We start from the raw sequence: 27,058 nt of genomic DNA, 5'->3' as shown, positions 1-27,058 counted from the left end.
AATTTTATTAGTTTTTCAACTCAATTTTCCGACAATTTCATTTTATATTCTAACGTGTATCATATACCATCTTTCTATAAACGTTTATGCTGTAGAATTGTATAATAAGGGTGTAACAGTGTTAAATTTAAAATTCAATTCATCTCCAGCAGGTGTAATATATATAGAATAATGCAATTGAATATGTACAACAATCAACTCCTTATAAACAAAGAGAAATCTATTCCTCCGCAGAGTGCAAGAAAGGTAAAGTAATTTAATATTAGAACAGAGAAGTGATAGTAAAACACTCGTTTCTCGATTATATACATAAGAATAATAATAATAATAAAAAAAATGATTGTGTAAGATTCTAGTTAAAAGCAACAACATTAGATGTTTTATAAACAATGCGTAATGTAGATTTTTGGTTTCAGGTTTTTGTATATATTTTTTTGTCCACTGGTGTATGGCAATATTGTAGTTTAATGGTAAAAAATATAGCACAAAATTAATTTGCTCTAAATGATCATTGCTGTTAATTTGCAAATACATAACTATGGAATGAACATTTGCAGATTCCAGCCGTGAAATATGCCGAATTTCCCATGCAATTTAGTCATTTTACAGATGAAGCTATTTCACTCTATGCAAATATGTTTTCACTCTATGATTTATTTATGAAAGTGGTTTTGTAAATATTCAATATTCATTCAATTCACATTAGACAAATGGCTATTTTGTAGTAAAGTTACAAGTATATTAATTCCTATCATTTCTGCGCAATCAGTTGTATATAGAGTCATGTAAAATAAATCTGATTCAAATCCGCCCTTTTGCAAACTCTCCCTTTCTCTTCCTCTCTCTCTCTCTCTATTTTCTCATTTTTGGGACAATCTTCACATTTAATCTGATGTGACTAGTAAGAACTCTTTTTCACTAAACAAAGTATAATTCAGTTATTAAAATATAACTTGTATATAGAAACTATCGATTATTATTTATGTTCTCTTATAGAAAGAAAAGAAAAAATTATTGTATTGGTCAGTTACATTTTTACGTACTACAGTTTCTTCTTCACTCAAATTGAGTCCCTCTCTAAATATAAAAATTACTTTGGAGTAAAATATATTATTAATTTCATGCATCCTTGCAGCGCGGTGCTAAACTTATATTTCTCGTGAAATATTCAGCATGTTCCTTAGTCATTGCGAAAATGTATTAAATTTTATGTAGATTTTTTTTGTGATATTACACAGGAAAAGGGATCCTGAAAGTATTAAAATGATATGAATTTTCATTAGGATTCTATTATCTCTTTTACATTACACAATTTGCATAAGATAATCAGTACTGAAGTGATGTGTTTTGGGTTGATTTTTTTTCCCACTTTGCGCTTCGCTTTTCCACCCACTGTCTTGAGATGATTTAACACGGAATGGCACGGAGAAAAGACGTTGGTTAACTGATGGAATTCTGGTTTTACTAACATGCAACACTCATTTATCGATAAATTACACATTCAATTTATCTTCCTTAATAATTTTTCATTCACATATTTGCTATATTGTTTGATTAATTTGAGTCCCATGCTTATTAGTTGATATTCTTTATCTAAAAAAAACATTTCTATTTCGCAAGGGTGGGTTTTTTGCCTTAAAAATTCCTTCAGTAATTGCATTGTGATCATTTTGGGGAATTGTTTCGTGAAGTATTTCCAAAAGAATTCACTGCTGAGGGGAAGTTCAAAAGAATTTTTCGGTTCCTCCCTCATTAGCCAACTTTATGACGAGGTTAACATATAAATACAGTGTAATTGAGACGATAAATTCTCAGGAATTATTTACAATTTGCAGTGTGTAGAATTGATAAAGTGTCTTCAATTTAACTGCCTGAATTACACTGATGAAAATTAAGAAGTAAAGTAATGCAGCTGTTCCATAGTGTTCCAGGGAATTTAATTAGTAAATTCCATGCCTTCAATTCTATCTTGAATGCCTTGAATGTGAAAATCAGATCACTCTCAGCATGAATATTTCAGTCATCCAGTGCAATCCAGAGCACACTTCTTTGCAATTACACAAATTAGTCTACACAATTTTGATTCACATCCTCGACAATCATAAAAGTAACAGTTTCTCATTACAAAATAATGCACCTTGATGAGTTTCTCGAATTATCCGAATAGCGATCCGCCCTGGAGACCGGCGGCTATCTACAGAGTTACGGAGAGAAGACGCGAAGACTGCGAAGGAGAGTGGCTAGCATGTTGGCCAGGCATTCCGCCTGCAGAGCCAACTGACCAGCCCCGAGCACACCAATCTTCACGCCCGCCAACTCGCGGAAGCTCGACGCCACGTCGTGCACTTTAAGCACAATGTTGCGCGTCTGAAGGGGCGAAGAGGTATGTCTGGTCATGTCCTGGGCCAATTCTGTTATCCTGCGCAGAGCTGTGAGACAGGAAGTGAGGTGTTCGGGCAGGGAAGCCATCGAGGGATCACTGAGAGCGACCACGAGCAGTTTGGAGGCTGTGACGAGAGACAGCGCTTGATCAGTGAGTTCGTCGCGAGCCGCCTGGAATTTGTCCTCGTCAATGGAGATTCCGCCGCCGGCAGCCTGGGCGGCTGAGCACATGGCAGCAATTTGATCCAACTTCACCAGAAGTCCCGCCATGGCGACGTCCGTCTTCGCCAGCAGGGTTTCTGCGCTCATCACATGGCCATTCTTGGAGCTCAGCTGCGGAGATCCTGTTGGTGAGGAGTTGCTAGAGAAAGAGCTGTTGTTGGCTGTTCGGCGCATTAGCAGGGGTGAGCTGAGGAGCGAGAGCTGCGGTCGACTGTCCTTGGGTGGATTCTGCAGACACACTGGCGGGCAGTCGCTGTTGGAGCGATTGTGTCCGTTCGCAGTGCCCCTTCCTGACGACGTCGGCGAGGAATCTGTGCTACTGCTGGTGTTGAAGGCTCTGTCAATGTCCTTGTAAGTGTTGGGATGTCGATGGAAGTGCGGTGAGTTGATTCCCGCCACACGAACTGGAGAGCTCTTCTCACTGCCACACGGAGGGATGTTCTTGAGAATGGGCAGAGGACTACGGATATTTGTAGGCTTTGCGGGCACCGGTGGCAGAGGCGGCTTCTTGGGCGGCAGAGTGGCCAGAGCCGGTGGATTGTGGTTGTTCTCCTCGAAGCGTGGCGGCAAATGCGGAGGATCCATCTCATAGTAGCTGCTTGTGGATGATGAGTTGCTGCCGCCCCCGTTGAGTCTTGGCGATTGCGGTAGACTCCTCGAGGGTGAGTTCAGCTTCAGCTGCAATCCCACGCTCTTGGGCGGCCGTTCGGGGATGGGAAATGCAGTGTTGTGGAGACACATTCTGGGCGGAGGCGTGAGAACTCCTGACAAATTCTGAGGGTTCTTCGGCACTTCGTCCTTCTTGGTCTTGCTGCAGCATGAGAATGGACCCTTCCTGTCCACTGTAGAGTACTCGATGACGTGATTGTTCTGGCTGCTCACCGGCACTGGAATCACGCCGTGAACACTGGTATTGCTGTAGAGATTCTCCGTGGGGAAGCTTCGGGGCATCGTCGACGGAATGTTTCCATTGCATTTAGTCGCTGAGCCATTCTCTCTGACTCCATTGCTTGGCACAGGCGGTTCAGTCTCTTTCGTTCTCCCGTCGCGCGCCTCCTCATCGCCCAGGCCAGGCGGTGGCGGGATGATGAAGGAGAGAATCTCCTCGGGAGTCAGCTCCTTGGCTGGTGTGACTTTCTGCGTGGGCGGCGCGATGATCACCTGCGCGAGGAACTTCTCCAGCTCGTCCTCGTCCTTCGGCAGAGCCTTGGCGGCGTCTCCAAAGCCCATGGGCGCTGCGTCAATCACCGACAGGGCGTCGAGCTCATCGGGTGTCTGCGGAGGGGGTATGGCTGTTAAATCTATTAAATCGGGATCAGTCTCAATGAGTGTGTCATCACAGAGTTCGAAACCATAGAGTTCGGACAGTTTCTTCGCCGCCAGATCCGTGTCAGTGCCACTGCCGTCGTTGTTGCTCGCCTCGCGAAGCTGCCGGAGGTACTCCTTGAGATTGGTGTCCTTATTGTCGCCCCCGAGCACGGAACTGTCCGGACTGTGGAGGCCGAAGCTGGTTCTTATTGTCTTGCTATTGCCGCTGGTCTGTTGTCGGTGAATTGGAGAGCTGTTGGGCGAGTACAGGGACTCTGAGTCACTCTCACTCTGCGAGCAGTCCGTTCCCAGAGCCTGCAGATCACTCAGGAGCTGACTCAGTCCTTGCATGCGACGCTGCACTTTGGGCGTTCCCTGCTGCGATTTCCCATTCACCTCAGCGAATGGTGAGCCACAGATAGAGTTCAAGTCATTTGTGATCCCCGTGAGATCCTGGCTGATGCACTCCGCCAGGAGTATCAAAGAATCACTGTGCTTCAGCGGAGCCGGAGCGGAATCTTCGTTGGAGGACAACTTGCTGCTGTTCATGCTGTCGCAATCGCTGTCCAAATCCACACTGGTTTGTCTCCAAGGAAGTCTTAGGCTGGAATTGGATTCCTGGTCATGCATCAGCTCACCCTGCTCACTTAGGTATCTCTCAGAAGTCTCCACCATGCGCTGCATCTCGACAACCCTCCGCATGACTTCCTCATTGCGCGCCTCAACCAATCCGTGATATCCATTAGTCTTTCCCGTGTCCTCGAGAATTTCCATCGCCATCACGCTGTGCAGATCGAAGCCGAATTCATCCTCCCCAATCGGCGGGCTCTTGTGGTTGTTATTCGATAGCGTGCTGTTCATATTCCTGTCGCAGTTGTTGGGATGCTCGCCCACCTTCAGGGCTGCGCTGATGATCTTGGTGGAATGGTATGGAGGCGGCATGGAGAATGCCATGCTAAACGATCGACCGGGCGACGTCGGAAGGTAACTCCAGGCTGTCGGGACCACCGAATGCTGCGAGAGATAGGGCGGAGCGATGTCCTCAATCACAATCTCTCGCTCCATCTCCATATTTAGCTCCTTGCCCGTGGCTAGGCGATAGTATCCGGCCAGCACCAGGGCGAACTCCACCGCATCCCGATCCTCCATGAAGAATGTGACCAGACGATCTGGCTCCATGAACACCACCACTGAGTAGGAGATCTCATCTTCTTTGGTAACAATCACCCGTATGAGCTCCTCGAGGTTGCAGATGGGCTGTGGCACTGAATTCCTCACGCCGGCGATCTGGCTGAGGCCGAATCGCGGGCTGACTAGAAGGACGCGCTCGACGCCATCGCGCTGGTTCGTGCTGAAGCACTTGGCGCCGTAGCTGGGCAGGCCGGATATGATGTCGAGATAGTGGAGCTTGGCCTGGAGCTGCGTCAGCATCTTCGAGGAGCCCGTCATCTGTGTGTTGAGCTTGAGGAAGTGGCTTATGAGGCGCCGAAGCTCCTTTCTCTTCATGCCCTCAATGAGGGATGTAGGCACAAATCTTTCCAGTCCAAATTCTCGTCTGCAGAAGACAGAGATAATATGACAAGCATGAAGAAAATTCAATCTTGTTGAAACACTGCACTCTATTCATAATGCTGAGATAGAAGCTATATGAAGTGGGCAAAGCGGATTCATACTCACTCTACGGTTTTAACAGTCAACTTTGCTGGTGAAATGTTATTGGCCAGGGCGTGCTGGTGCATGTGAAGTGCCGCCAAACGGAGAGCCACATCCGGTTGCAGTTCTGGCGCAAATCTCTCTTGTGTCACATCATTGCAGCACTGCATGAAGAGGTAGTCGAGGGAGTTGAGGTCTCGCTGAGCCAGTTCAGCAGCTGACACCGGAACGAACGTCACTCGGAAGAGGCAGCGCAGTTTGTGTGCACCAGGCCGTGCAGCAATCTTGGGGTAGGTGGAAGAAAAAAAGCAAACTTAGAGAGAGTCTCTCGACTGCAATGGCGACGATGAGAGTGTGTGGTTCACAAAAGAGCTTCCCCTGGAGGTAATTTACTTAACAACCGCCCATCCAGTGTTCACATGCAAAGTAATTTAATCCCAGTCGCCCCATCAGGGCTCCATATTGAGAGGTAATCAGATCCCGTGATTATTTTAATGCCGAAAAGCCACACTCACCCTAACCAGTGTCTCCTGTGGATCCAGCAGCGTCAACTTGTTCCTCTTCAGGCTCTTCACGTGCTCCAGCACCAGGCTGAAGTGCTCACCGGAGCTCAAGCACAATTTGTCCCTCAGCGACGTCACGACGTCCTTTTATTTGGCACAAAAGAGATCACATGGTATCAGGTTAATTAATTACCCCATCGAATAATATATGCGGTAAACATATTTTCCCCAAAAGGGATTACCGCAATATTTCTTGTCGCATATCACATTACCTGAACGGTGGTGGTGGCGTCATATTTGAACGATTTCGTTTGACCGTTTTCCAGGAACACCTTCAGCACATTGGCCATGGGAGGGACACACAGATCGCCCAGTGAAAATGCTGACGGCTGTTTTTGTGGGGTGAGAAATTAAAGTACATATAAGTGATAATGCGCGCTGTTTCACTGCTTGTACACGATAAAATGATGAATTTCAGGGACGCGCTATACCAATAAATGTTATGAGAAATAATAAAACAAACATATAACGCAATTTCGAACCATCGACCAGCAAATTGCGACAAGCCGAAAGCTCCAAATTGAGAGGTTCTCCTCTCATCGCCATGAAATGTCATTTCAATTCATCATCATTTGATATCTCTTCGCCAGGGCGAAAAGACCAAAAAAAAACACCCCCGATTATAGGTCATACAGTCATCACTAATTCACGATAACGTGGGAAATGGATTACATTTCCCCCGCCGCCATGATATTCTAATACACATTCGCGAGGACTCCGCAAAGGAGAGCACGCGTGAGGGTGGGATTCTCACCGTGAGCCTCTCGAAATGTTAAGCCGAGTTGGAGGGGATTATGTAACATTACCCAAGATAAAGATTGTGATAAAATCCTCATGAAGTACATGGATGTGCACAAGCATTCTAAGGATTTCATGATACCCTTCAAATTTACCCATCTTCCTTGCAGTGTGTGTGTTGAGTAAATTTAAAATTTAGTAGGGTTTCCTCGATGAGATATAGTGTATGCCTTTAGGATATCCTACCAAATTACATGCTCTTCTAAGTAGTGAAATTATAATGGGAAAGCCTTCGAGATTGCTACTTAGACGTTCCGGAATGCCATTTGATTTTCCCCAATTGCTTGCGCTTCACTCTCAATAATCATATTCGAATATGGAATGTTCACTCACACACCAAAATAATCTGATAAGCGTATACTCAAATATAATCTTATATCCAGACAATTGTAGCTTTGACTCTTGACCTCGTACTTGACGCTGAATGCCGTGCATTTGAATGTTGTCGGAGCTTTAGAAAAATACACTCCCACGTCGTCGAGAAGGCGTATAATCCACAAGAGATGCGCCCCAAAACGTGCAGAAAATGTCTCATCTGACGAGACACGACCACTTTTGATCATTGGCGTTGGCGTAATGGTATTAATTTTACGGTTTGATGGAATTTATACATGTTCAACGTGAGTGAGTGGTATTGTAGTGGCAGAAGGACAGAACACGTCCTTATCGCATTAGCGAAAGGGAGAGAGAGAAAAGTGAAGAGTCCAGAAGAAGGACGTTGACTTGGAAGTTATGGACAGACACAACAATCACGAGTGGACTTCTTTCCTTCTGTGCTGCCCCCGCAAAAGTGCAGAGTGGCGGCAAAAAGAGAAGCACTGAGAATGCCACATCTCGGCTCGTCGTCCTGAATTTCCAAACGCCCTGCGAAAGCCACCCCTTTGTCACCACACATACACACACTTCATCCATGAACATGAAGAGCCGATAAAACAATGATAAATGACCGTTTCCGGAGAGTATCTATAAATTTTTTCCTCGCCATCGTTTATTTTCTCCTCCAGCCACCGAAAATTCTGACGGGGATTATCAATCATTAGTTTTATTGCATTGTGCGAGGGAAGGTGGGTGGAAAAAATTAAATTCCACACTAAATTAACTGTAGCCAGAATCTGGTAATGAGATTGTTAGGAGTGTTGCATATAAATGTGATGCTAATTAATGAGACTTTCTCGCAAAACTTTACCACCCAAGATGAGGAACACCGAGAAGAAACCTGGGGAATTTTCGCAAACAATGAAGTTGTTGTCTCAAGTTTTCCTCCCCGGGCTTGTGCGGAAATGGGGATGATGATGGGTGGTGAAAGGCGCGGGAAATGGTCCAAAAAATCTCCCACACCATTTGCACAAAATACTCCGCTATTTTTCACCTGGTGTTCTTAGTGCAGAAAAAATGTTTTGCCTTTTTCATCCATCACCCAAGCATTTTCCCCGCATTGAATTACTTATTGTTGTTCTTCTTAATCTTCCGCACTTTTCCACTTTGCTCCATCAAAAGACTGTATCAACATTTTTATGTTCTCCACGTCGGCGGTTTGTGGAGCGGGAATTAAATTTATTACCAGGTACGACTGAATCAATTATCGCACAGAGCACAATTCCACCACCGACTTACATTACACTTTTTCCCTCGCCGGGTGGGAAAATCAAACGGCGGGAGGATAATAATGTAGTTTCATTAATGACAATAGCAGGTATTTCAGCACCTTTTCCCTCCCTCTCATTCTGTCTGGTGAATATGCAGTGGCAAATCCAAAGTGATTCTCCACATTTGCGAGACTGTAACGTGCACTTTATTGCCTTTACAACCATTTCAGTGACTTTCACACAAAATACCACCCTTCTCCCTGGGGTGTGCTATTGAGGGATGTAGCTACATTGCACCTCAGCCCCGTAAATTCACTCCCATGATGACAGCCTCAATGAACACAAATAATACACACAATATTTTTCTCCTCTTCCCATGGGGATGATTTTCCTGCACCAACTCTCGGCAAATGCTCACGAATATTGCCACAGAGCCAGAAAGCTGTATTTGATAGTGGCATAAATCTCTGAATTCTCCACTTTAGATAGTTTCTACGGAAAGTTGGAAAATAGATATAATTCAATATAAGTTTATAGAAACCACAAAATGAATCATCTTAACTATTTGCTTTTCTCCAGAACGCAGTAAGATTTCAAGGCGCTTTGAAATACTCGCAAGGTAAGGAAATAAACTTAGTCTTTTGGTGACATCTTGAGAACTATATGATCGAGGGTTTCGATCGTTCACGCCTGGTTATGGTACAAGAAAAATCCTGAATATCGCGTGCGTCCAAAGCTTATCGCGCCACTTTTACTCCTCTCATATATCATCTTCCCACATAAATCTAGCTGTTATTTAAAATTATTTCTCAATTTGTAAATTTATTGTATGATTTCTCTGCCATTTTACCAATTCTCCCTCATGAAAAGAGTGCTTCACCCATATTTTTTCGCACTTAATAGCTACAGCATATTGAATTTTCTCCCCAATACGCCTATCAATTATGAGGTGTAATAAAAATCAATAATAAAATTTTACGGTTTCCGCCACTGCAATCTTTGCCACCTTACATTTTTTCCTCATCACCTCTCCTTATCGACAATCTATGCCCACATTCCGCTCCACTTTGGTGGGTCTGTGGTGGGAAATTTAATTAACAATGCGGTCACGGAGAGAATTGGGGTGGATATTGAATTTTCCGATTTTCCTCCTTCAAGTCAATCATAGGTATTTTCAATCCCCGCTCAAATCCACAATCATCTCGAGGGAATCACATAATCCTTAAGCAATCATCGCACAATTTCTTTCCCCATCGGCCAGTGGGACTCTTTCGCCTGCCACATGCGATTAATTTCCAGGGAAGACAATTGTTTACCATGATGTCGACTGAGGTGGATGAAAACGCCTCGCCTTCAGCATTTCCCACACAATTGGAGTCTAGTGCACACGGCAGAGGAACTTGAGGATTTCCCAGAGAGACAATGGCTTCACTATTCCATTTTCCATCTTCACAATCTCCGCCATGGATCCATCTAACGTGTTTTACACCACTTCATGGGGGTCTCTTTGGTGTGCTGAGTCAAAAGGGATGCTCAGGAGTTACTTTAAGTCTCTCCTAATTGTATGAAAAACCCCCCAACTTGTGCCGAACTCCCACAATGCATCGTCCCTCGCGAGGCGCCCAAAAAGTGACTAATCCACTGGCGGATGGCAAGATGAATATGCTAGTGTAGCCAGCGCGATAGGGGCACTATGATAAATATCCCTGGGTAGTCGCGTGTTGAATGAGGCCATAGAAATCATTGTTTCCCCAGTGGATTGTTTGAAACGCTATAGTTGTTGGATATTTCAGTATCCTGCTGCTATGCATTAAGAGCTCGTGATCTTTTCACCCAGTTTCAAGCCTCACAAAGGGCACACCATTTTGAATTATCCCGCGAGGGGAGTTGCTTAGCCAACTATGCAGCAATCCTTAATACAATGTCGTACGATTATGTGCCTTAACTTTCGAAACCCCTCACATTTCGGTGCTGTTTGATTCTCCATGAAAATTTTGAGAAACACTTCTACTCTCTATACCTCATTTAAAGACTATTGCTTTCAATATTTGCCCAACACAAGGCTTAAATAAACTGATTTTGCTGCTCCTGAAGCACTATATAATATAGTCAGGTTGTCGTGTATTAGTTTATTGCAGCAATCCCATCACGAACAGCGGCCCAAGGCTATTGCCAATCCCTGTACTTTGGTGCTATTATAGAGCGCAATTTATAGTCGCAAATTCGCTGATGGTGGTGAAATGTGGGGTGATTTTGGGGTGGGATAGATCAATGTTGCATTTGTCCGGATGTTGGGTGGATGAAGAGAGAGCTTAGCAGTGCGGGTGGCGAAAAAAGTATAGAAAATGTCACCACAAACCGGAAATAGCGGTGCTCCGTTCACACAGACACTTTCTGCAAAGCGAACACGGCTTGGACGTGTTCGCAATTTGGCCTTTTTCCCAGCGGACAGAAGGGTGGATTTCCTCCCCGTGGCTCCATTCACGGGTGGCTGAGTCACCAGAAGTGTCACTTGACTCTCGCATGATCTCACGAGCTGAATCACTCGGTCCCTGGGTGCATCTTTCACATCCTCCCCATTCACGGCGAGTATCTGGTCGCCGGGCTCCAGCTGCAACAATTTAATGAATTCACAATTAGTCGCCATTGTTTGCCAGAGTGGAAAATATATTATGGCCGTACTCAAGCATCTTTATCCCATTCCCATTGGGATTTTCCTTGCGATTTTCCCATTCTTTCGCTCCATTTGGGGGATTTCTTCCAGTGCACAATCAAAATGCTCTGTCTTGAAGTCTCGACACTGACATTGGGCATGAATGTTTTACGAAATGTTCCCATTAAAACTGCAGAGCTTCTAAGTGTCCAGAGACAGAAATGTGACTTTAATTAAAGGACGACTAGCAATCAATCCTGTTGCCATTTCTTAATTAGAACTAAATCCCCGCTCACTGATGGCACTCAATGGCTCCCCCAAGAAGAGCTTAGTCACTCGAACTTGTTGATGGCAAATCCCCAGGGATAATTACCTTATTTACACTGGGACCCCCTTCTGTGACGAAGCGCACTATGACTGGCTTCTCGCTGCCCGCCACGAAGCCGAACCCCATTGTGGGGCTGCGCTGAAGGATGACGAGGCGCGGCTCGGGCGGCGGCGGCGGCTCATCGCATCGATAGTAGTCCGGCGCTTCATATGTGGTGGTCTTATTGCAGTGACTGCGAGAGAAAGGAGAGAAAACACTTATCAGCAAGGGGGAGATATCTTAGGAATTGGTTAAATATTAACAATTCACTGCTTTGGATAATTTACAATTAATTCCCAATGCTTTTCTGGGTTATGTGATTGATTAAAGCACACCTAATAATGACTTCATGAGCTCTAAAAACAGTCATTCTTATGCTAAGCCGTAACAATTTGCATTTATTAGCCAGTGTTCAGCGCTACACTCAATAAAGATCTTAATTCGTAAACCTCATGGTAGTAAAAGAAAGTGCTGAAGTCAAACATAATCTCCAAACTGCCCAAGAAGAGCAAAGAATTGACGAAAGTGAAGGATTAAGCTGTGCATTCTGGGCAGATTGAAAGTGTTAAAGATTTCAGGCATACTTTTTCCTCCTAAGCATATCGATGGCAAAAGAAATTGACCTCTAAAACACCGTCGTAACTGATTTACTATTATGAGGGCGATGCCTATAATTGAAATAATGGCAGCCGAACTATGCCACAAAGTGCGGTCATTAATTATGAAAAGCATGCGGCTGGGATTTGGTAGCTAATTCAGGCATAATACACACACTCATTAGACGACTACTAATTCACTCACTTGATGTAGTACGGCCTTCCCTTCTCATCAAGCGCCTTCTCCCAGCCGTACGGCAGCTCCTCGTCGCCACCCCAGCTCTCGGCCGGCGGCAGCCACCCGGCGGTTCGTGTTATGTGACTGTAAATAATACAAAAGTGTTGCCATTAATTATTGACTCTTCCCTCACTCCGCTCGCATTTCGCAAATGGAAATCAACTCATTTGCCTTTCAGATTAATTGATCGTGTCATTTAGGCGTTCTGGGGCTTATTTACATTTTTCAGTGAGAGGAGCTCTCATGTTTTTTGATATTGCCAGCGAAATGCACTTGTTTCGCCATAAATCATCACATTTGAAATTCATATATTATGAAATTGAGACATCTCCGGAGAATATCAAAGCTCAGTGATATTTCTATTGGAAGCACAGCATCAATATTTCATCAATTTTGCACTGTTGGGAAAAAGAGAAATTTTGTCTGCAGATATCCAATACATAATGCATGTAATACTTTAAGGCGCTTTCCAGAGGTATTATCATTAGGAAGGAGCGCACCTTGGGGAGCATTCGAATTTTATCACTGAAAATACTACAATTATGCTCGAGTATTAAATTTAAATATTCATCAAAATGTGCCATATCAGCGCAACGTGCTTCAAAATCAGCACCACTGCAAACTTCTCTGGATTTCTTCGGGCTCCTTGTTTCATCCCTGCCAGTCGACAGGGGAGAGTGAATCCCTTTTCACGTTAGATCACATTTTCCCAGTGTAATCCTGTTTGGGTGTAGAATGTGGCAAATGAAATTGTGTGTTGAGGAGCAGTGAAAAATGGCGAGGCAAAGAGATTGAAATATCATGATAAAGAAAAGTGTTGTTTTGAAGTTACGCGCGACTGTATGAAAAGGGAATTCACACTTTTGGTTAATTAAACTCCCACTGAACAAGGAGGAGAGTGGAAGACAGCCAAGGAATTATGATGAAGGAATCAAGAGTGTTTCAAGGCGGGAAGGCGACAAAGAAAACATTTTGTTCCGCGCCTTTTCATAATAGCATTTCCATGTGAAAACATTTGAATTCACGGAGTTGGAGAGATTCCGTCTTCACACTGGCGAAGAATGGATCTCGCAATATCTCAGCGAAACAGCCTGACGAATCAATACACAAAAGGAGGCGAGTCGTCAAACAGAGCGTAAATCTCCTTGTGCAAAATTAATTTCAATGCATTCATTTTAATCCATTTATCACTCTGTGCCTCACACAACGAATTACACACATACACATACAGACATTAAGTGGAATTCGAGCAGTTTTTCAAAGATTTTCCAATTCCTTTGATAGAAAATTGAAAACATGCGAAACTTCCGCACCCCAAATTTCTGAGGCCATGAAGGGCAAATGTGGTGAAAATGTAGCCTAATCCGGATTTCTTTCGACATAAACACACCGGAGGAAAATGGTTTTTCATCAATTTTCCAGTGAAAACATCCCCAAGCTCACCCTCATGCAAATGGATTTGGTAAGATTTCACTCCTCTATCAACATGTTGATGCCGAAACCTATTTCAAACTCATGAGTGTTAGAGTAAATGATAAGTTTCACTTGTGGAATGCCTCAACAATTCAGGTGGAAGGCACCAGTTTTGCAGACGGAGTTCAATCCCTGGCAAAATAGGAAGAACATCGAAATTGCTTCTTCCTTCGTCTGTTTGCACTGAAAATTCAGACACACATTCGTGAAAATATCTTTCTCTTTCCGTACACTTTGACTATCATGTGTGCTTTCCATCTAATTCGATGGTAATAAGAATGTTTTTATATCATCACACTCATCCTTCATGTGTTTCTTCACTCACTTCAATCAACTTATTCCGTGGAGGCAAGCAATGGAGGGATCAGAATCGATCCGATTGAATGATAACACTTTTCCAAAGTGTCATAGGGAAATGCATCATATCTCATGTCATAACACTAACAAGACGCAAGGAAACATTCTTACCTGGAGGAAAAGTTTCCTCCACCCTCGAAATTTCCATTCTTCTGAGACATCTTCCCCGTGACTTCTTTTCCCTTTTTCAACGTCTGCCTGTCTAGTGCTCTTCCCCTTTTTATTCCCAGGAAAAGCGCCAACGACCGCAGGGAAGCGCAAAGGCATGAACGAAGGGACTGTGAAATGTCATAGTGCTTAGAAAAATGTCATGTGAAATGTCTGCGGCACCAAAAAGAGAAAAAAGAGGAGAAAAAAGAATAATTTTATTTATTTATTATCGCTATCTTGGGATCCTTGGGCGAGACATACAAAGGAAGAATGTCAACGTAGACGCAGAATTTATGCTCTCACATCATAATTATTTCAATTTCCCGCTCTTGCAAGTATTCCGAGCATTTTCGTAGTATTAATTTTAATTAAATATGCAGCATTCTTCTTCAGCACACACGCCCAATCTGAGAGCACATGGGCTCCCACATGAGAATCGCTGTTCTCACAGTATTCCCTTCGAGGCATGAGCATACTGAGCGCGACTGGTGTTTTGGGAAGGTAAAGTCAAGAAGGGCGCTTTATTTGAACCGCCCCAAAACCGCTCTGCTCCGCTCTAGACGATTGGATAATTTACTACGTGGGTTATGTCCTGTCAAGTAACATAAATAATTCAAAATTTGTGTGTCCTTGTCGGAGGCTCTCATATAAATTATATGATTTTAATTCGCAATTGCTCAGAGATTTACTGCGCAGCAAGCGAGTGTGATGTATCGCGCGGTGGTAGTTTGGCTGAACAAGGAGTGATTGTGATTCCTGGGCCTACGCAACATGTCCAGAGGGTGGCAAATGGCAGCACTTCAAACGGAAGCTAGGATGCGAGCACGGGACTAAACTGTTTATTGCATGGGGGCCTCATTTATTTCTCGATGCCTCGGGGGTGACGTGAAATTCTGTATGATAATGGCTTGAATATTTTAATGTGTGCTTTTTGCCGCTTTCGTCGAGTCACTGTGCGAAGGGCTTTCGACACGCTTCATGATGGATTAATAGGCAGACAAGGTGTTGCTGGCATTTATCTTCATATCTCTCATCCCCACGTGTGAACACAATCGCACAGAATTCTCTCTTCTATATAATGCCATGTGAAAATGCCACTCAAATCTCCCTCTAGAATTTGTCTCGCACTGTAATTAATTTCTACAAAACAAAACAAACACATCTTCCCAAACCTCCGAGAGTGTGTGCAACTTTCTGGAAGCTCTGTGTAAATATTTTTCACAGATCCTTCATGTTAGTGTTTACTCTGAAAATTCACAATCTCTGACCTTCCATTTCCTCCACTCTCTGCCACTTTTTCCACACGTCGTCTGGGAGAGATAAAAATTCTATACACACACACCTTTTGAGCCTTTCTTCGGCATATTGCAATGATTTGATAACACTTTCCCATTGACTCGCAATGAAGGGTGAAATATTATTCTCCGTATATATATTGACAGTGCAAATTTACCCACTTTATGTATTGAAGAAGGACAAGCCATTAAGTAAATATTAAGTTCAGCACTTTACTCTAGTTGCACCGCTGAAAAATTTAATTTTTCCATTTTCTTCTCTCTCTCTCAGAATACACTATATAATTGTTGCAAGTTGATGTAGTGTTGATAGCGATAGGTCTCTTCCTTGTCGATATTTTCCACTGCTTCTCTTCTGCACTTTCCCACCCCTCCTTCCGGATAGCACACTTCTGGTGCACCCTCAAAAGCGACAGGCGAACTCCATCCATTCTCCCCTGAGTACACGAGAATTGCATTCACTGGAGAATGTATATGCACATCGCCTTTGGGCGACGATGCACACACACACATTTTATTTCACCATGAATAGATTTTATTGTGTCTTTTTTTTGTAGTGTATGACAAAAAGAAAGAATTTGTAGCAGAAACAGTGGCTCTACTTCCACTCCATGCCTCATTTTCCTCATCTGAGCACCACATAAAATATCAGAACAATGTTATTTTCAGGCTTTTGCCTTTCATAACTTCTCCATGGATAAATTTTATATATTAGGGGCTTTTTAGAGGTAGGAAAAAAAGCTGCCTAAAAGGATTTAACAAGATTATAGAGTCTCTCTTTTCCCTCCATTTTCCACTCAACTCACACTCTCTTAATCTTCGTGTTCACAGAGAATACAACACGCCGTATAAAGGGAAATTTATTCAAGATCCAGTTGGTAACCCTTAATTTGTGAAGAGTTGCGGATGAAAATGAAAATACACGAAAGCCACTTCCTTGCCAAAGTCGCACATCCTTATAATGTTGCCCGTCGCAGACATACCTTTCCCTTTTTATTGCCATATTTCTCGAGAGCATTCTGCAAAGTCTTCTCTCTCACTGGCACTTTTTCTATGTGCCAACAAATTTCGTGCAAAGTGAATTTAAATTCACAAGACCGTCCCTAAAGCAAAAGTTTTCCGCAAGAATTTCTACTTCTGCACTGCAGTGGATTTTTCTTCGGAAAATATCCTACAATTCTCGCTACATTATCAAATTTGTGGACGTAAAAATGCAAATTGATATTTAAAGTCGTATCGTCTGATGGTGTTTGTATAATTACAAAATGGCATTTCATTATATAGTTTTCTTTCAGCAACTTCACAGGAAGCGCACAAATATTGGGTTTCTGAGCGAGGGGAAAGAGGCGCACATTTCATCACGATATGTGTGTAATTTGGCAAGGATACGTCTGTGAACTTTTGAGCGGGTGCAGACGAGGCATTCAACGACCCCCGCGAGAGTATGAATTACATCCCCAGTGCGAATGTAAGCGAAATTGTGTGAGCCCCAATCCACGAACATGATATTATTTTAATTTAATGAAAGCTATTTGCATCAATGTTACCAAGTTGTCTGCCGCGAAGTTATGCCTCTTGTTTTCTTCCTCCCGCGCTTTGCAGTCGCGAATAAGAGGAATTTAATTTGACTAATGACTTTTTCGTCGCCGTGAAAATAGCGGCTTTATGCCGTATTTGGCTTCATTATGCAACATTGTGCGAAATTGTTCGCCGAACAAAAGTACAGCCCTTTAGGCATGAAATATCTCCATAAATACACCCAGGATCAGAGCGATGCTTCCGAGGACGCGCGCGAGTGTCTGTGAGGCCTCAATGTTGCGATGACGTGGAATGGTAAATTGGGTCATCAGCATATATAAATGATGTTCTCTCAATATTTCATGCATCCCTCGGTTGAGTATTCAACTCATCGATAGTGCTGAAATCTCCGTGCATTTTGTTGCCGAAGACTTGATTTACTGCCCATCCTTCCACCCCATTGAAGGGGAATTATGTAAGTGATATACGCTCAGGGCGACATTAACATCCACTTGCAGGCATGCGAAACTTTTCACAATAACACCCAGGAATTTTCACATCAACTTAAACATGCATCACAAAGTGCATTTTCCAGCACAATTCATGCGAGAGAGACAATGATTGTTAACAAATAAATAACAGTCGATAGACGATCCTTTGCCAATCCCGTGTGAAGTCATGGAATTGCTCTGCTTATGATCTTGAAAATGAAACTGAAGTTTGTTTATAAACTCTGTCACTGATTGATTGCCAGAGGGAAGTTTTGCACTCTTATGAATTTCCTTTGAATGATAAGAGAGAGAGAAAGCTTTTCAGCGCACTGGAAGTTGCGTGATTGTTCAGCAAAAGACATATTTTGAGCACAGTTTATTATTCAATTTCTTTTACGGAGTGACATTGCGTGCAGAACGTGACATCGCGGGGAATTTCCAGTCGAAGTTTGCCACTTCACGGAAAATTAGAGGATGTGGTGCGTGGCTTTCGCAAGTTCGAGCAGTGATTCCTTAAGACCAAGAGTCGTGCGAAAAGTTTCCGTCTCTAAATACTCTTGTGCGCTCGTGGTGAGCTTTTTGCCCAATCGATGCCAGAGAATGTTGTTGGGCTTATCGTTTTGAATAAATGGCTGAGAGTGCGCTGCAAAATTTATGACTCACAGTGTATGCGGAATTTTAAATTCAACTAACCGTAATATCTCAAATCATCAGATTATTCTCCTCTCAAGTGCACACCTTTTGTGTTCTCCCGACACTCGACACACTTAGAAATTACATTACCTTATTAAAATTGTATATTAGCGAAGGGATGAAACTTTCACGACTGTGCTCTTCTCTTGTGTCGGGGCGGAAAAAAAGCACACGCGAAAATCCCCATCGGGCGTCTATACGTGCACAGACAAGTGAGATATTTCTGTTCAGACACGAAGATTCACGGATAAGAAGGGAAATGCGGGAAAATGTGTAATCCAATTAAAAAGTGATGGAGATTGTATTCTTCTTCCCTTTTTTTCTTGCAACACACAAATTGTCTTAATTCACTGAGGAAGCGCTGAGATTCCGATGTTGTTCTGCAGATTAGGCGCAATATATGTGGAGGAAATCAAAGAGACTTTTTTCCCATTTCGGTTTGGAGGATGAAAAATAATCATTCTTCATTGGGGAAATGATGAAACGGCACCTGCTACGTCTGTACTTTTGCAACACATTTCTTTAATAAACCCCTCTCAGCGCAGCTCCAACTCAATTTAACTCCCAGACAACCTCGCATTCTTGCCTTGCGAACACCTCACACGGAGTCTAGCAAATTCTGTGGGAAATTATATTACTGCACATATGTTTATGTGTCAGGTCCGGGTTCTGCGGCCCGACCTCAAATGTGGAAGCAAAACTATATATTGGGGCTTATGTATAAAACCGCAAAAACATCTTCTGCCACTTTCCTTATTACGTTTGAGGATACAACGGATCCCCAGCACAGGTCGTTTGTTCTCTGACCAGCCAATACACAACGAGGGAGGGAAATTTTACAGGAATTGACGGCCCTGGTGTGTTTATGCGGCAAAGCGGTTGAGAATTTGCGAGGAAAGCCAGGAGATTGGAAGAATTCTCTCTCTCCGACATTGCAGGAAATTATGAACTGAAATATGCATTACTCCAACTAACGCTATCAGCTGGAAGAGGTGAACTCACTGTGTGATATTATCGCTCTAATATAAGTCCAAAGCTCGATTAGGTTTGGCTCTAAATTCTACTCACGACGCCTGGGCTCTTCTCTTCTCTGAAAGTTTTTATTGAAAATTCCAGAAGTCAACATTTTCCGGTGAATTGCAATCTATGTAGCGTCTTAAATCCCAGATTCCTGGCGAAAAATAATGCCATTTCCCCAAACAATGTCCCAGATGGAATTTCCTACCCAATAATCCACGTTGTGTATGAGAAAAGTTTGGGGTAGTCGAAAATTGCAAAATAACAGAGATGGTGACGGAGGCGAGCGACGCTTCCGGAAATGTTCACCTTCCCATGTGACAATATCAAAGCACACTCACACAATTTCACAAGTTTCTCAGAGTGGTCAGAAGTTGGCGTGAGAACCTGCACAAGTTCAATTTTCCGTGCCACTGCTACTCAGTGGGAAATGTAGCACCTTTTTCGATTCCCACAAGTTCGATATTTGCAAGGAAATCTGTGCATGACATGCCATCTGATCGATAATTGCATGTATGATTTTTCAAGTGAATTTTTTCCACACGAGCGGAAATTCAATTTCATCGGATATATTATTCTGGCGAATGGAGTTTCACCCAAGTTTTCCTGGAGCTGAGTGGAGAAGAGGTATTTGGAAGTGTATTAAACATCGCCTGTCACGAAGGAGCGAAAAGGGGCACCAGAAGACGACATAGGAGGAAAATAAGAGGAAGTCAAGGGGACTTCGCTGAGTGTTACCTTTGGCATTTCTCGCAAAACTCTCGGCTTACAATCTGGCTCTCTCTCTCTCGACTGTGTCGCTTGGCGGTGTCTTAAAAAATACCACAAGAAACACTTGACAGGAGAAGTCTCTCCGCTGAAAGATACCCATGAAAATCAACTTTGTGTCAATAAAAATCTTCTCAGATTTTATTTACCCAATTTCGTGTGTTGTTGAAAAAGTCTTGGCAAGAAGTTGAGAAGCAGGTGCGGTGAAATATTGGCTGGCGGAGAGGAAAGAGATGAGTCCATCTCAGTTATGACTGTGCAAATGTTGGCCACGATTGAATTTGTAGCAATTTGCTGTGCAGAGATTTCGAGTGGATTTGCTGGGCAATTTAATTTTAATAAAATCCACGGCGGAAGATGAAATTTGCATTGACTGTCAACAAGCAGAGATAACAACTTGTTGGTTTCGCGACGTAATAGAATTCAGCGCTTGTGATGTTTTAACAGAGATTACTTTTGATGTTCTCATTGTGAAAAATACCCCAGTTATTCTGCAATTCAAATCAATTCGCTGCTAGGGATGCATAATTACCACATATATCACTGTTGAATATGATTAAGTATAGCATCGATCAGCGCGTTTTCCAGCACAAAATTGCATTATGCGCCATTTAATTGGGAAATTGGCCTGCAAATGGTCCGCTTTTAGCGAACAGCGAAAAAAAAACAGAAACTTGCGGAAAATCCGTCATGGGATTTTGATTTGAATTCAATTGTGCAGCGTGCGAGAACGATTTTAACGCCTTTCCCGCGACCATCTCTCGCCATTCAGTGATTTTTTGCATAAGCTTGAAAATTTATGGGCACAAAATATATACATACACATTCATTCACACTTATGCACAGGCACAAAAGTGCTTCATGAAGCTTTAAGCAAAAATCCACGTGAATCGTGATGGGAGCTTTTACCCCAGCCGCCAAAAGTGTACAGGAAATAAATTTTCGTAACAATGGGCACCGATTCTATTTTCCCCATTTAGCTGATGAGCCACCACATTTGTGCTCCGGTGTTTGGTGCAGTTTTTGCTGGAGCACAGCCAGTCACTACGGGGCGCCTCGGCGCTGGGACGTGCAAAAAAATATTAAATGCTAGATCAGGTACTTTATACATGGCCCGTGTTTGTGCGCCAAAATTTACATATTTATAGTATCAATTTTATCGCATTTTGAATATACAAAATCCCCTCTTCTGTGTCGGCTGCTCTGTTGCGGCATCCTTTTAGCCATCTGGGACTGGAAATCGGAAACCTTCCTTCTTCGTCAGCCCATGACTTTGGATTAAAGTTAAATATGCTTTTTGAGATTGCGGTGAAGGAACCCCAGAAGAAAGGGTCGCTGATTGTGAGATATGGAAGAGGCGTGAAAAAATCTGTCATTCGGATTATTGTGTTAAATCGATTTGATCTTGAAATAAATACTAATAAGTAAATACTAATAGAAGAAGGATTGGAGATCAATTGAAAAAATTAATTGATATTTAATGATTTTGCAAGCAACCAGAATACAAAGAAACTCTTTCAGTTTTCTTTTGATCTCGATAAACTTTTGAAGAAGAAAATGTTTTTATTATTTGCTTAAAAGCTTGCAATTTGAGCTTTTAATGAATAGAGAAAATGCTGGCTAAATTTGCCTCACGTTCTGGAACTTTCAGCTGAATATCCTTTGATTTTCCACTTCCTTAATGAGTATAGTTTAATAATGTAAATACTTAATTTTCATCCAACTTTTCACCTCTTTGTACACATATAAATCCCGACCAAAGAAGACCATTAAATTTTCACCAATGAACATTAAAGTCATTGGCAGTCATATTCGGTTAAATAGCGAGCAGGAATTTGGGGGGGCTTCGCATGGAGCAATGGTGAAGTGGTGCCAAGTAGCAAAGGTCGCTCTAAGTACTAAATGGCACCCATATCGAAACCCCACAAGCGCTCATTGGCTCGTGAGCTTGTCAACACTGGTCAAGGGTGGTCCACATCCTCGTGAGCCCGCTTAGTCAGCAGTTGTCGCGACCACTTTCATGTGATCCACTCTGTCTACAATTTGGGAGATGGTCGAGATTGCAATCAGCAAAAGCCAGCGCTGAGACTGTTGCTGTGCAGAATCTCGCATTTCGAGCGTGAGGGTTATTTGGGCTAATGAGAGATCCGCCGCTCGGTGAAACATGATGACAACAATTGTTCTAATTCCCACATTTCCTCTGTCTTTTCCCACCTTGATCCTATTCCATCGTCACTCCTGTCTGAGGTGACAACCGCCATCCGTCGCCCCCATTCTGCCATTAACTCGTGAGCCCGAGTTGTTTAAGCTTGTTTGGGGAGGCTCGAGATTGCGAGATGAGAGAGCATGTAATGTCGACGAGGGATTCAGTTTGAAGAGTTGGCAAGTGTCAAAGGGGCTTAGCAGAACGAAAAACACATTAACTAGCGTCCCTCGCCTGCTGAGGACACCCCGAAAGGGGTTGACGAGATGTACACAATGCCGAAATGCCAATATATGTGAAATTGAGAAATATTTCTGACGGAAAACGCCGTAATTGCCAAAAGTGAAATTGCCCCATGAGCGTGCGACCGAAGGGGCTTGTTTACGGGGTTTTTGAGGTTGGCACATTTGACGTGGGACACCCTCAGATTAATGAACGACAATTAATTAAATTGCTACACATAAATTGAATATGATCCATTATGGTGCTTGCAATTTTACACCATTTCCCATAACACATCTTTCCAATTTAACTTTTCCTTCCCCGCTGGATAGTGGAAAAAGCGTGTGTGAACTCTTGAAAAGCTCAGCATTCCCCAGCTTAAATGGTCATGCAATTGATTCTGAAGATTTCCCAATTGCAGAGTTACATATTTCAAAACGTATCACATCAATTTAAACTTCCCCAGTATCAATTAAAGTTTCGGATTTTGGGTGGTGAGACAGAAGCTTGAAATTCTGATTGACTCTATTTTAATCAGCTTAAGTTACTTAGGAATTACATAGTATAGAGGAACAATTAAAGTTTTCTATTTGTTCTGCTTTCTCTCTCTCTCGAGCTGTAATAATAACACACATCCCAGTTAAGCCAACTTCATCCCCATTGCAGTACAATTTGGGGGCTGGAGGATATGTAATACAGGCCTGTGAATTTCCACTCCTTGCCACTCTAACATTGTCCAGGTGAAGGAATTGTGGCTAATTTATATCCAATGAACTTAGAGACACTTTGCGCCATGAGAGCCCATTACAATACATTTTCCATTGCGGCTGACTCTTGAACGGCAACTCCAAGTCCAATAACTCACGTAGGCATTATAGCAATTTTGGGGGCTCGCGTTTGTGAGCGCCAAATTGTCAACTTCTCTCTTTCGTGCAATTCGTGGTCAGTTATTTCAATGGGAAGTGGCATTAACAACTAACTTACGCTATATAAATATAAACTAACACGAAGTGATTTCACTGCCAAACGGAAGATCATAAATTACTTCAATGCACAGTACTATAAACTGTCACGTACATTACAAATGCCATTTATCATGTATTCGACCCACAAAACGCGATCCATATATGGAAAACTATGTACTCCCGTTCCGTTCTCACTACATATTTGGGGATAGATATAATTATTCTCCTCATAATGCGGATATTACTGACTTCTAAGTACCCACGTACCTATCTCTGCACACAGACACGCGGAGGAGAGGCAAAAAAGCGGGCAAATGTGGAAGCTATAAAATTCAGACATAAAATGGGGGCGCCTGGTAATCAAATCACACTTTCTGTACACACATATATTTATGTAGTTCTGGAGCATGAAGTTGAGATATTTTTTTCTCTCTGTATATCTCCCATTTATTAGAAACAACGGCACATTAGAAAGAAGTCATCCGATGAGCACAAAAACCATCACTCCACATTGTTGTCTATGTGTTGCTCCTCCGGGCCTTTTTCGTGCTCATTCTTCCCGCACTGAATCCATCATAACAGCCCCGAGCGGGAAAAAAAACTCCACTCATTGGCATCATTATAGCATGTGAGTCACTGTGCATTTTTTCCTCGGCTCGCAATTGTTGGGAGGACTATATAAATTAATGACAACAGAATGATTCGTGACATGATATTCGCATGTCCGCGGCTTTGGCAGCGTCTCTTCAAAAGGATCTCTACGCCTCGAGTCCTTAAAGTTGACACACATTCACAGCGATATCGTCTTTAATATGATGAATAAATTTGGTGTCAATGCATAAATCCCGCTTCTCATGTCACGAGCAACCATTTAAAATTCATCTGTCGTAACAATAAAATTTTCCACCCCACGAGAGCCGAAGAAATTTGCTCTCCATTGTGGAATTTGAAGGATTCCCACACCAATTTTTGCTCAATCCACCAAGTATGGAGATTTTTTTTTATTATTCATACACATATTGTGGCATATTGTGGTGGTGAAGTCATGTGTGCGGTTCTCAGTTGTATCTGGAATTACGAATTGCCACCTCTTTCCCATCACGTTCTGGCCACCCACTGAGTGTGGATTTTTTCCGTACTATCGTGCAAGAAATAGAAACATAAACTTAGATTTATGTCCAACAGGCGCAAGGAGTTGAAGGAGTCTCTTTCTTTTGCATACAATATGTCGACACACCGAAATTTCACTGCTCTCTGGCGTGGAAAAAGGAAATGGATTATGCGAAAGCCTCAGCATTAGAATTCAAAATTCAATTGGTTTCTTGGCTCAAATCCAGCATTTGACGTCTTCCTTGGACAAAGACTATCAATTAACATTTTGTCTGGCACTTTGGGAGTTGAACTTTAAAGTGGGCAATCACTTAAAGTTTTCCACACACACACACGGAAGTGTCTCTCGAGTGATATTCTGTCAGTGGTTCGGATTTCAAAGACAAATGCTGGGTAAAAAGCAAAGGTCGGAGTGTAACAGTTGTCATCTTCTCCCCGCACAAAGTCTCCCATGCTCAGGCAGCCACCGTTCAGCCCTACGCCTGTGCGAGTATGAATACAGATTGGGGAAATCGTCTCGAAATGGAAATTATGATCATTACATGTGTGCGCTTCCTACTTCTGTGGCTTAGTCCACCAGAATGATTTCCTCCCAGACTCGACATTTTCACATGGTTCTGCGTGTAATGTGTAACAATCAGACGAACACATGGCTCAGTTCGGGGGCAGCTCGAGGGTGGGAATATATTATAAATTGGGGACGTGATTTATGGCGATGGTATTGAATACTGCCAAGGACGGGGTCGCCGTAAATCGTGAAACAGCCCCCAATGCTCAAAGTTCACCGGCTCCCGCTGAAAATCACTCCGGTCAAATTAATACACTCAAGCAATGAGTGAAATATCGCCTTTCATCTCTTCATTTAAGCCCAGCCTTAGCCAATCAATACACTTCGATTTCATGAATTTATGTCTCGCCATTATCATTGGGAAAATTTCATCCTTTTACACTTCATTCGAGTGCGGGACTTTTTTTTCCTCCTCTCTCGTTCTATAAATACCAATTCTTCTGGAGTTTTTATGTACTTGCCACCATCAAGTATTTTAGCTTCCAGAAAAGAAAACTCAATTTACACATACAATCGCTCTGTGGCTGTGCAAGTCTCTATTCAATTTCCGACAGAAATCAATTGATTCCCGATTTCTGTGACGTGTTCCACCCGCATTACACACACACACACATAGAACAGCCCCCAATTTGGGGCTGGTGATTGCCTGTTGACCCATCACACAGTCACTCAGGCGGGAATCAAACATTCGCCATTCCACTTTATTTCCGACACTATACATCTAATTACGCGACTCAACCACGTCGCCAACGCAATCACAAAGTTAATTAACATTTGTGCATTCGCATCAAGTATTTTTCACTTTGGGCATCGTGTTTGAGCGTTATTATCGGGAAATTGTGGTTAATTCCTCTACGATTTTGCATTTGCATTTCATTTGCCCGGCAATTTTTGTGCGTTCAAAAGTCCCTGGATTTATTCGCATTATTACAAGCTCTCTGTCTTATCCGGCAAACTTAGACTGTAAAGTCCTCTGGATATTGATTTGATCTTATCCATGTAGGGATTTTTTGGGACCGGATTGGAAACTGGCATTTGCGTAATCGGATTTCCCGGTGATTCCTAATCCCGCGTCACCAATGCATAGCCATGGTGACTGTAAATACGGAAATACGCCAGAGAACAGTGTATTTACACATTTCTTTCAGCATCATCCCCTCTTTAGCTGGAGAGTACTCTCTTTGGTCTAAATATAGGTGGAGAGCAAATTTACGCTCACTAATGAGAAGTCGATTTATTTGTATATATAATACAAGTCTGGGAGAATATACACAAATAATTAGGCTATGTGTAGCTCCATGATGTCATTAGGTGGAAATTTCGTCTATGCGAAGACAGAATTCTTCATCGTAATTCACTCCCAGGGCGCCCTTTCTCGCCCACTTCCACAGCTGAATGCCAACACGAGTTAGACTGATACTGACAAGATATTAGCTGTCGACAACTTTCGTCCTGGGAATCATATTAAATGGTCCCGAGCACAGCGTCTCAAGGTGGCTGGATGAAAAACTCTCTCCCCATAACTTGATGAGGAGCAAGTTGCGAGACGTGTATGGGTTAATTATACACATTGGGGAAAATTTCGTTAATTGACAAGTTTGTTAGCAGCGTCCAGAATCGTGTGTGGAGACGAAAGCGATATGGAGATGCTGGAGTGAGACATCAACTCCAGTCAAACAACACACAACGCACGTACTCTATTGGCTAATCAATTAGGCTGCCACAATGGAGATTTTATGCGGAAGGGTTTCCGCACACTTCGACTCCTTAAATAGTCCACCTTTGCCATCTCCTGCGACGCAATAGCTCCAGAACGTCTACGCGGAATAATATTTTTCCATATTCAGCACATGATTTCAATT

General features: G+C 42.8%; 1 protein-coding gene across 1 annotated transcript in view; it reads right to left on the bottom strand.

Moving 5' to 3' along the window:
- Positions 1 to 40: 40 nt before the first annotated feature.
- Positions 41 to 27,058, bottom strand: part of LOC132257523 (uncharacterized) — a 60,319-nt gene continuing 33,301 nt past the window's right edge. Inside the window, exons 4-10 of the mRNA XM_059754470.1 lie at positions 12,334 to 12,450; positions 11,539 to 11,725; positions 10,872 to 11,123; positions 6,341 to 6,457; positions 6,081 to 6,212; positions 5,590 to 5,849; positions 41 to 5,467 (exon numbers count right to left, since the gene is read on the bottom strand). Coding sequence (XP_059610453.1) covers positions 2,203 to 5,467; positions 5,590 to 5,849; positions 6,081 to 6,212; positions 6,341 to 6,457; positions 10,872 to 11,123; positions 11,539 to 11,725; positions 12,334 to 12,450 — 4,330 coding nt within the window. The 3' untranslated portion in view covers positions 41 to 2,202. The remainder of the gene's footprint in view (positions 5,468 to 5,589; positions 5,850 to 6,080; positions 6,213 to 6,340; positions 6,458 to 10,871; positions 11,124 to 11,538; positions 11,726 to 12,333; positions 12,451 to 27,058) is intronic.

This window comes from Phlebotomus argentipes, unplaced genomic scaffold (assembly GCF_947086385.1).
Source record: "Phlebotomus argentipes unplaced genomic scaffold, Phlebotomus argentipes genome assembly scaffold_4, whole genome shotgun sequence".
Taxonomy (NCBI): domain Eukaryota; kingdom Metazoa; phylum Arthropoda; class Insecta; order Diptera; family Psychodidae; genus Phlebotomus; species Phlebotomus argentipes.
Note: the sequence above shows the minus strand (reverse complement) of the source record. Positions and strands in the feature narration are given on the sequence as shown.